A 10,715-nucleotide genomic window follows, 5' to 3' on the forward strand; every position below is an offset into this window, starting at 1 on the left:
GGGGCCCTGGGGCCGTGCACCCCACTGTCCCACTGAGAAAGAAGAGCAGGGGAAAGGTGGTTGGTGGTGGGGAGGGTGGGGGTGTCTCAATGGCTTTCTTCCAGCCTTCAGGTGGCGCCCTCGAGCCGCGGAGCCGCACGAGTCAGTGAAGACCGCCGGCACCTAAGGACCAGGTCCTACCTGGGGGCTGTGTGCCCGGCAGAGAGGGGAGGGCTGGGGCGGGGAGGCGGCGTCTGAGATTGGCGCAGGCGGGGCGCCCCAGCGGTGGAGACTGGCAAGCGGCGGGGAGGGGTCTCCTTCAGCAGCCCCCCCCCCAGACCCCGCCCCTGCGCCCTGGAGCTTCGGTCCCCCCACTCCGCAGATAAGCCCTAAGGGGAGGGGAGGAGGATGGCGCCATGTCCCCCGCTCCTCACCCCCGTCTGTTCCCGGCCTCCCCGTCCCTCCCCACGCTAACTCTCCCGGCGCCCTCGCCGGCCGCGGGCGTAGCTCGATCCGCTGCGTCCGGCGATCCCCGGCTCCCTCCCCTTCTCGTGTCCCTCCTCCCCGGAGCCCCCAGCGGCCGCCGCCGTGCAGCCCCGCGCGGCGCGAGCAGGTACGTGCGCCTCGGCAGCAGCGGCTCCGCGCCGGGCCGGGAAGGGGGCGGGAGCTGCGGGAGGCACACGGGTGGCGGCCGGGCCCGCGCCTCCCGGGCTGCGCCGCAGCGGAGACTCCGGCGGGCGGGCGCCGGCTGCCGGGAGGTGGGTGGGCGCCGGGGAGGACGCGCCCTCGCCTTCGTCCGCGGCCGCGGGGCGCAGAGCCGCCCGCCTGGGGAGGCAGGGAAGGAGGCCCGGCACAGGTACGCCGCGGGGACGACTGCGGGGCGGCGGGAGGCGGAGGCCCGAGGCGGGGAGGGCGGCGAGGAGAGCTCGCTGACCTCGCGGCCCGGCCGAAGGACACGCGGCGAGGGGACCAGGGCGCACGCCGGTCCTCGCGGACCTGGTCTCCCTGGGCCGCCAGGCAGTCCTTCTACAGGCGCCGCTCGGCCCGGTTCCGTCTGTCCCGGCCCGGCCCGGCCCGGCCGCGTTAGTGGTCAAGGGCAGGAGCAAGGGGTGTGAGCTGCGGGCAGGCGGTGCGCCGGTGCGGCGGGCAGCCGGGTGTTGGCGCTTCCTGCGCGGAACTTTGGGTGTAACAGCGAGGACCTGCGTGTGCGTCTGTGCGCGCCCCAAGTCTTTGTGTACAACTCGTGCGTGTATCTGTCGACTGGGTTTTGTGAAGCTTCATCCACGCCGGCTCTACGTCTGTCTTTCCGCGTGTTAGTGCGCGCGAGTTGATGGGGGTGCTGGGCCCCGGGTGGGTCTGGCGTAGACCTTAGCAGTCCTGGGGGTAGTTAACTGTGTGTGTGTGTGTGTGTGTGTGTGTGTCCAGCCTTATCCCTTTTGGGTGTGATTGCCTGTGTGACCCGTGAATCTGTGGGTCACACCGTGTGGCTCCCCATGTCTGTGGGTGCTGCGGGTGGAAACGGCCCCTGGGGTGTGACTGTACGACTGGGGGGTGCCTCTCAGGTCTTGTGGGACTGCAGGTGAAATTGGAGTGTCTCTGGTACAGTTGCCATGTGAGCAGTGGACTCCAGCATCTTTGTCAGTTTGCCCGTTTCTCCTTATGTTTTGGGTTATTGATTGGGCATGTGGGCATCTCTGAACCTGTTGTGTGAGAGAGACTCCCCTTTTCTCTGCCCTCTTCCTAACTCTGGCATCCTGAGGAAAAAGTTTTGGGTTCTTGCTGGTGAAAGCCCTGCTGCCAGAATCTGGGTGCCCTGGATTTCCTCTGGGATACGGAGGCATCCGTGCGCCAAGCTGGGAAGGTGGTTCCTGGAGTTGAGCTCTCTGGAGAGTGCTGAAAACTGGGGGTGGGGGCACATCTGGACACCCACTGGCAGCAGCTGTCATCACCAGTCCCTGTTTGTGCAGGGCACTCAGGAAAATGCGTTTGGTGCAGAGTAGAAAAGCCAAACAATCTATCTCTCCTCTCCTTTTACTGCTAGTGGGAGCAGTCAGCTGGGCCTGGCCTTGAGTTGGCCTCCCTTATCCTTGTGTGGGAGAGATTGTCTCCCTGGGCAGGTTGCCAAGCCACTCCTGGGGACTGCCTGTGTTCTAAGCCCTGGGCAGGGGGCTGGAGATCCAGACGGAATCCACACATATCCCTCCCTGCCCTCAAGCTGCTCATAGTGGCTGGTAAGTAGTAGGAGAAAGTCAGTCTAGAGCGAGGGCGGGTGGAATGATGCCGCTGGTGCAGGAGTGTGTGGGTTTGCAGGTTTGCAGGTGATAACAAGAAGCTGTGCTTGCCTTCGTGTGCCCACATGCACTCCATGGGACCTTGGCCACGTTTTGTCAAGTGGAGAGAGTACTTCCTGCGCTCGCTCGGGGCTGGTGAGGGTTATAGCAGATACTCCGGAGGGAAGTGCCCACTGTAGGGCCCAACAGGGAGTGGAGGTGCTCAGTAAACACTTACTAAACGGGAACTCAGGAAAGAAGAATGTGGTGATAGAATTGGGTTGTAAGTGGAAACAGGCTTTGTACTCAGATGAAAGGCTCTGTGTGAGCTAAGAGGTGTCCAATGCAAGTCCATGTTGGAAAAAAGATCAGAAAGATAGAAAAACGTGTCTTCCTGCACTGAGGCTCTTTGAGTTTCATTTATTCACTCATTCATTTCATTCAGTTTTCACTTCATTAACTAACTCATATCCCCTCTCCCCTGCCCCATCCCCCCCCCCTCTCTCTCACACACACACACACACACACACACACACACACACGGAACAACAATGCACTGGAAAATAAATTCAGGCATGAGAGCGCACAGAGACATCTAGAATCATGTGTATGGGTGTATGTAGACACACCAGAGCGTGTGAGCCACTCTGCAACTGGAGGGTCTCTGTACAGTGTGGGGACTTGGGTCTGTGTGCCTGGGGCCCTGGGTCTGTACTCCCAGGACATCGGGTGTGTGGGGAACAGAGGAGTTCTGCTGTGGGACCGGGAATTTTACACGCCAGGTGGGGAAGGGGGCTTCGATGGGACCTGGGAGGGGTGGCACTGAATCTGCTAACAGGAGGCCTCCATCAACTCCAGCTGAGGTGTTGTGAGGAAATGGGTGCCTAGGGTGTTGAGATTATTCATTTTATAAGAGAAGCCAGGAACCCAAAGCTTAAAATGTAAAATATTTTGCTTTTTATATATTGGCAAATACTTCACCAAAAACAAATGGACAGACCAGAAACAAACAAACAAAACCCCCCCTGAAACTTCTGTGAGCCAACATTGGCCCATGACCCATAAATTGGTATCCTTTGGCAGGAATGCACTTGCGCTGTCTACCTGTCTGACTGTGCGGGAGTGTGTTCTGGTTTTGGGTGGGATACCTCCTCTTTGAGCAGCGTGCTCCCTTTCTCCCTCCCCTCCCCTCTCCTCCCCCTCCCCTCCCCCTCCTCCACCCCTCTCCTCCCCCTCCCCCTCTATCTCCCCATCTGCAGTCCTCAGCCAGCCCCCTCCAACCCCCAGCTTCTACTTACATGAAGGTGTTTGGCTTTGACTTCAGCATGGCTCTCAAGTATGCTCCTTCCTCTCAGTCCCCATCCGTGCCTCCGCTGACCACATCAGAGTCCTCCCTGGACCCCTGGCCTCCACACAGCAGCCAGAAAGAGCTTTCTGAAACCTAGGCAGTCCTCCCTGTCGCCACAGCTCACCTCCCTGACTCCTTGGCCTGACGGTGTAGAGTCCTTTGAGAGTGGATTCCAGCTGACCTGTGAGGTACCCCATCCCCCTATCCCCACTCATCCTCTCAGATCTGGCTCAAATGCCGCCCACTCCCGGAATCTTCCCTGACTTTCTCTGCTTTGTTCCCACATCACCACCATCACCTCTATCCCTCCCCTGCTCCTCGCCATCCTCACTTCATCACAATGGTGTCCATTAATTGAACTGGCTGGGCCTTACATGCATTATTTTATGAAACCCACAAGTTGACCCTGTGAGGGAGGCACTTCGCTTATTCCCATTTAACAGATAAGAAAATTGAGGGTGGAGAGGCCACATCGCTTGCCCAAGCCCAAGTGGTGAAGCTGGGATTTAAACCTGACAGCCACTGTGTCTAAGTTCCCTCCATCATAAAATAGCCCGTCGCTGATCCTTACAAGCACTTATTGTCATGAGAGCTTTATATGGATTATCTCAATCCCTACATCAGCCCCATTAAATAAGGGAGGGGTAGTAGTACCGTCATTTAATAGATGGGGAAACGGAGGCCCAGAAAGGATAAATGAATTGCCCAGAGCCACCTGCCAGCCAGGCGTGGAGCAGGATCCTAGCACGGGTTGTCTTTGTCTCATTCCCACCTCCCCACTCTCTGGCAGCTCCCCCTGGTGGGAACTGTGCCTGGCTCATCTGCACATCGCTTGGGGTCCAGTGTGCCGTCCAACACCAGCAGGATCTTGGTCGAGGTTTGCTAAATTCTACTGACTTTCTGTTTTCTCTTCCAGCTGCCAAGGGGCCAAGGGATGAGCTGGGGCCCTCCTTCCCAATGGCATCTCCCCCTGGTCTGGAACTGAAGAAACTGAGCAGTGGTCCCCAGACCCCAAGGAGACCAGCTCCTCTAGGCCTCGTGGCCCCATCCAGGCAGGGTGTGGAGAACGCCTGCTTCTCCTCGGAGGAGCATGAGACCCATTTCCAGAACCCTGGGGACATCAGACTCGGCAGCTCCCCCAGCCCTCCCGGGGGTGTACCCTCAAGGCCCCGATCCCAGCGGGATGACCTGTCCCTGCATTCAGAAGAAGGGCCAGGCCTGGAGCCCGTGAGCCGCCCGGTGGATTATGGCTTTGCTTCTGCTCTGGTTTTCCTGGTGAGTGGGATCCTCCTGGTGGTGACAGCGTATGCCATTCCCCGTGAGGCCCATGTCAACCCGGACTCGGTGACAGCGCGGGAGATGGAACGACTAGAGATGTACTACGCCCGCCTGGGCTCCCACCTGGACAAGTGTATTATCGCGGGCCTGGGGCTGCTCACAGTGGGCGGCATGCTCTTGTCCGTGCTGCTGATGATCTCCCTGTGCAAGGGCGAGCTCTACCGCCGGCCGGCCTTCGTCCCCTACAGGGGCTCCAGGAAGACCTATGGCTCCATTAACCTGCGCATGAGACAGCTCAGTGGGGATGGGGGCCAGGGCCTGGTGGAAAACGAAGTTGTCCAGGTCTCAGAGACCAGCCGCACCCTCCAGGGGTCTTAATTAGGAGCTCCCCTGATCTGAAACCCAAGGCTACAAGCCCCCCAAGGCCTTGGGTTTTAGACTGAGCTCCACACAGGGGCCTGGGGCAGGAGTCTTGGGTGCTGGAAGGGGAGGCCAGGGCCGGGCTCAGGCTCCCCTGCAGAGGGTGGCCCCCTCATCTGTTTTGTAGCTTGAGGTTTTGTATAAGTTTTGTTCGGAGATGGCTTCTGCTGCTAAAAATACAGAAGTTCAGAAACTGCTGCCCTTGGAGGATGAGGTTTCTTGGCATTTCTGACAATTGAGAGCAGTTTGAAAGGCTGCCCATCCTGTTCCTCATGCCTTGGGAAATTCCAGAATCTCTGTATACAGTCCTCATCAGCAAAGTGTGGGTGCTGGGCGACTTTGGAGGGACCCCTTTCAGCCCTGACCATCTAAGGTGGAAGGTGGCTTCACAATGAGGGGAGAAGTCAGCACTGGGGTGACTCTCCCCTCTCCAGGCCTCTGTCCCCCTGACTGTAAAGTGAGGGTTGGACTGGACGATTCCTTGGGCGCCTCCAGTTCTGCCCTAGGATGAGCGCCCATTACCTGCCTCTGGCCACTCCTTCAGGTACTGACCATTCTCTGTGCCGTTTTCTGGGCCACTTCAGGAGCTCTCACAGCCCTGCTAGAGTTCCCTAAGCCTCCCGGTGATGCCAGGTTAAGTCCAAAATTTGCTACAGCCTGGTTTTGGTCTTGGGATTGAATTTCCTTCAGTGACTAGATCTTAGCACACATTTCACAAAGTCAAGTGCACAGTTTTCACCAACTCCCTGAACAAGAGGGGTCTTTTATGCAAGAAAAGGTGAGGGCTTTGCTGTGTTTCTATGGACACGAGGTGGCCCTGCGTTACCTCCCCCTTCTCCATAGTATTTCTCGTGGGCCTGACTTTATTCTGATAGCAGAAAAAAAATTTTTTTTTTTAGTGCTGAATTTGTAATCTCTCCCTCTCCCCCAGCCCTTCTCAGCAGTAAAGTGCAGTCCCAAAATATCTGGGGAGGAATCAGGCACATTTGGGTGGCCTGGAAACTCTGATCACGGTTTGTTTGTTTCTCTTGTGGAGTGTTCCCAGGCTCTGTCCAGACTCTTTTTAAACTACTGACAAGGAAAGGAAGTGAGTTCTAGGGGGCAAGGAGATACAGGTGTTTGAGGACTGGGGGAGTCTCTGTCCAGTCTGAATGGCCTGGGGAGGCTTTGAGAGTCCGTGCCTTCTAGGCCATGGGCGGGAAGGGGTCAGTTTAGTGAGCCAACCTGACTCCGTGCAGATCCTGTTTCACTCCATCTCCACTGGCCATGTGGGCCTTGGATCTGACTGTCCCTTGGGGGTGGGCAGGTGGGGTGGGCATGGGGTCTGTAGGCTAGAGCAGCCCTGATTAGAGCTGTAACCTGAGCCTCCAGTCTGGTGAGTGGCACATGGGGCAGTGTAACATCACAGCTTCTAGGGAAGATCAAGTATCTGCTCCTGCCGGCAGGTTTTGCCAGAAGCAGAGGGCTAGGGGAGGGCTGGAGGGCACAAGGGCTGTTCAGCTTGGCCTGCCAGGTGCTGCTCCTGGTGATGAAGGGATGTGGTGCGAAAAGAACAAGGCTTCAAGATGGAGAGAGATTCACAAGCCAGGGCTTCCACCACGGTGCCCATTTCCCCTGGGCTCCCTGCGAGGAGTGGATGCAGAAAGTGGCAGGAGCCATTCTAGGGAAACGACAGTAGAACTGAGCATCCCAAATGATGAGCTAAGGCCCTTCAAATTCATAATGATAATAAAAACACAAACCCAGGCCATATGGATTCCTGGGATGGTGGGGGACCCATTTGGAGACTAGACCCGTGGAGTAGATGCACCTGGGATCATCAGTTCCTATAATTTAAATGCAATGAATTGAATTTAGGAGCTAAATCAGAAGATGAAATCCCAGGAATCTCAGGTTTTCTCTAAGCCAGAGAAGCCTGCTTTGCATCCTAATGCAGAAATTCCTTTAGAAAATGTGTGTAATGGATCGAGGCAGTCATTACCTTGTCAGTGAATTAGGAAAACCTGAGAGATGCCAAAAACATTTCTCCAAGGTTGCAGCTGAACTCTCCCAGCAGTGGATGGGAATGAGGTTAGGGAGGGTGGCAGAGGGTGCCGAGAACTTCCTTTGCAGGATTTTGGGGGGTATGTGTGAAGTGGTCCCACAGGACCGGTGGCCACTGGAATGGGGCTCACCTCCAGGAACGGCCTCTCCCACCAGACATGCTACTGGGGTGCAAGTCTTGCTTCTCCTGGCGCATTAGAACAGATAGCGACTGGGAGTTGGGAAAACTGGGTTTGAACCCAGGCTCTGCTCTTTACTGGCCGTGTGACATTAGGCAAGTTATACTCCACCTCCGAGTATATTGCCTTCTTTATCTGTGAGGTGAGAAGAATGAAAGCTCGGGCTCAGGGAGGTGGTAAGAGATGAGCTAGAGACCTGCATGGTCCGGTCAGTGCTCGCTCTCCTCCCCACCGCAGTGGAGACAACTGGATTAGGCCTAAAACCTCAGGGTCAACTGTCTGCCTTTTTTCTCTCATGCCTCCTTCTACCCATCGGCAGATCTTTGTTCTGTCTTCAGAATCTGCCCCTCTGCTGCCCCCCCTCTGCTCCCCATTCAGCCTCCACTCTGCAGCCAGATGAATCCTGTGAAAAGGTTACTTGGGGAAGGCCACTCCTCAGCTCAGAACCTTCCGATATGGTCCCCTCTCACTCCAGGCAAAAGCAGAAGTTGTTGCCCTGTCAAAAGGAGGGTTTACCGTGCAGGCCCCTCACTTGCATAGGCTCCAAGGTCCCGAGTCAAGTTTTTATTTATAATTTTGATTTTTAAAAGGATGACCCCCTAAATTGCCTAAGTTTTAGGTCCCTCACAAGCCTATATAATAAAAGCCTAATATGCAAATTGTCCCCTTGGGCGGTTGTTCGACCGGGAGACCAGGAGTTCAGCTGCTCGCTATGATGTGTGCTGACCACCATGGCAACGTGCTGTGACCTCTTGCCAGCTACCTGGGGGTGATGGGGATGGAGGTGCGGTGAGAATGCAGGGTGTCCCCTGAGCTCACTCTCACTCCCCCTACTACCCTCCCCCAGGATGCCAGGGTTTGGCTCCGGGGAAGCCCCCCACCCCCACCCCCCATGGTGCCGGTGCCCATGAGGAGCCCGCCCCTGCACCCCTGCTCCCCGCACCGTGGCCTCTTTCGGGTGAGCTGGGCCATAGCCACTGGGACCTGCCACAGCGGCCTGGACCATAGGGACCAGTCAGTTGGGTTCCCCGTGGGTTAGTGCAGGAGCTGGTCTGGGAGGTTGGCTGGGAGAGAGCGCTCTGTCCATCTAGCCTCTGTGTGGTGCTACTGGGCGGCCCAGAGGCCCACGCTGCGCCCCGGCCCACAGAGTCTGGCCACGCTCATTGCAGCTTCGTGTGGGAACTCGGCAACCGTGACTCAGGCAGAGGGGCTTGTACAGGGGTCAGGGACCCAGGTGTTGCCAAGGGCCCAGAGGTCACCTGGTACCTGCCCTTCCATGCCAGACGCTCCTGCTTTGATCACCGGCCAGGCCTAGAGACCACACTCATGCATGAATTTCATGCACTAGGCCTCTAGTGGCCTATAAAACACCAAGCAATATGGCCCCTGGGCCTCCCTGACCTTATTTCCCCATCCCTTGCCTCTGGCTTATTCCAGGAGAGCCAGGCTCACCTCCTTGTCTCCCACTTTATATGGGAGAGGTGAGGGTCTCCCTGATGGCAGAAGACCCCTCTCCCCAGCCTTGTCAGGAGACAGCCAGGTTCCAGCTCATCTTGGGGACATTTGCCAGGTGTTTAGGAGCCTGAGATCCACCAGCCTGATTCTCCTCACTCAAGGGAGTGCCCAGGCCTGGACCTTTGGAGCTCCAATATCCACCATCGCATCTGCCCACCTCAGGCATCCTCTGCGTCTCTCAGCTGGAAATTCTGCTGCCAGAGAGCCCACCATTACCGCTCCCTTCCTTGGCAATAAGCATCACCTTCTTAGGGATTTTATTTATTTATTTACTTATTTATTTTTTTCTTTAAAAAAAATCTTTATTGTTGAAAGTATAAGATATATCCCCCCTTTCCCCCCACTGACCCCCTTCAGCCCGTCTCACCCTCCACCCCAGGCCTTCACCACCCTATAGTCTATGTCCATGGGTTATGCATATATGCATACAAGGTCTTTGGTTGATCATCTCCTACTCATCAATCTCCCCGCCCCACCCCCACCTTCCCTCCGAGATTCCACATTCTGTTCCATGTTTCCAAATCTCTGGATCCACTCCATTCATCAGTTTATTTTGTTAATCAAATTATGAGGATTCTTTTTAAAATGTCCTCTTTCTTCCATGTATGCACCTACACATACACATACATGCACACCTGCAGGAGCACATGCCGGTGCGTGTATACGCACTCACATGCACCCACCTTGTGCATGAACACACACACACTCGTGCACACACAGCTTCTCTGGTGTGACCTAGCTCAGAAGCCAAGGACACATGCTCCTGAAGCAGCTCCCAGCCAGGCAGCCTCTGGGTTATTGATAACGTTTTCTCTTTCTCCGGAAGCCACAGGCCTTGCAGCTCCCAGGATGCTAACCCACAGCAACAGTTCCCGCTGCCCCCCCCGCCCCCCACCATGCTAAGCTGCTCTCTCTGTGTCCTTCCTGCTCCCTGATGGGTGGAAGCAGAGAGATGTCCAGGGAGCATTTTCTACCTGGAATTCAGTGTGGTTTTGGGCAGGGAACCAGGTGAGCAAGATCCTGCAGGTCATCCCTTCCCTGTAGGCCTTTGGGCAAATCATTCTACTTCCCTGGTCCTCCGAATAAAATTGGGAACCTCCCCACTCTGCCTTCTCCAGGGACTGAGGGAAACGGGGGACCAAGCAGAGGGCTCTTCAAAGCTACAGGCACGTTACCCTGTGTCTGGAGAGCTTTGGAGGGGCACGAGGAGGGGGAGGAAGGGAGGCGTCACTGAGGCCACAGGAGGAGGGTTTCTGTCTATAGGTTCTGTTTGGGAGGGAATGGGGTGTCGGTGGTACTGACGAAGTCAAGGAGATGCCTCCAGCTGAGTCTGCTGGTTTCCCTGGGAGAGAATGGGCTTCCCTGGATGTCCACGAGGAGGTAAACTTCAGCTACGGGAAGAAGCTTGCTGAGACCTGCCTGGGTTGGAGTGGTAGGGAGCTCCTTGTCAGTGAGGGATGTTAGCATTTACTGGTCAATGTTGGGTATCTTCAGGGATAGAGTAGTGGAGTCAGGCAGGATTTAGTCAAGAGGCTCCCCAAGCTTCCAACTCCCCTCCTTTGAGAAAACCCAGTGCCCCAGTGACCAGAGCCTGGCTAGAGAGAGTAGCACCCCTGGACATGCTGTATCTTCCTGTCTTTGGTCTGAACACCCTCTTCCTCACTCATCCTTCTTCTTGGGCCG

General features: G+C 56.4%; 1 protein-coding gene across 3 annotated transcripts; it reads left to right on the top strand.

Annotated features, from left to right (window-relative positions):
• Positions 1-218: 218 nt before the first annotated feature.
• On the top strand, positions 219-5,492 carry TMEM74B (transmembrane protein 74B). Of its 3 annotated transcripts, none has more exons than XM_070421466.1 (2): positions 219-592; positions 4,514-5,492. In XM_070421466.1, exon 2 carries the CDS (start codon positions 4,555-4,557, stop codon positions 5,251-5,253), a length of 699 nt encoding a protein of 232 aa, XP_070277567.1. In that variant the 5' UTR covers positions 219-592; positions 4,514-4,554; the 3' UTR covers positions 5,254-5,492. The 3 variants fall into 3 exon arrangements, with proteins under 3 accessions (XP_070277567.1, XP_070277568.1, XP_070277569.1); XM_070421467.1 differs by lacking the exon at positions 219-592 and adding an exon at positions 763-835; XM_070421468.1 differs by lacking the exon at positions 219-592 and adding an exon at positions 3,733-3,785.
• Positions 5,493-10,715: the final 5,223 nt, after the last annotated feature.

This window comes from Myotis yumanensis, unplaced genomic scaffold, assembly GCF_028538775.1.
Source record: "Myotis yumanensis isolate MYYU_CA2020_CCGP unplaced genomic scaffold, mMyoYum1.0.hap1 SCAF_7, whole genome shotgun sequence".
In the NCBI taxonomy this organism is placed as follows: domain Eukaryota; kingdom Metazoa; phylum Chordata; class Mammalia; order Chiroptera; family Vespertilionidae; genus Myotis; species Myotis yumanensis.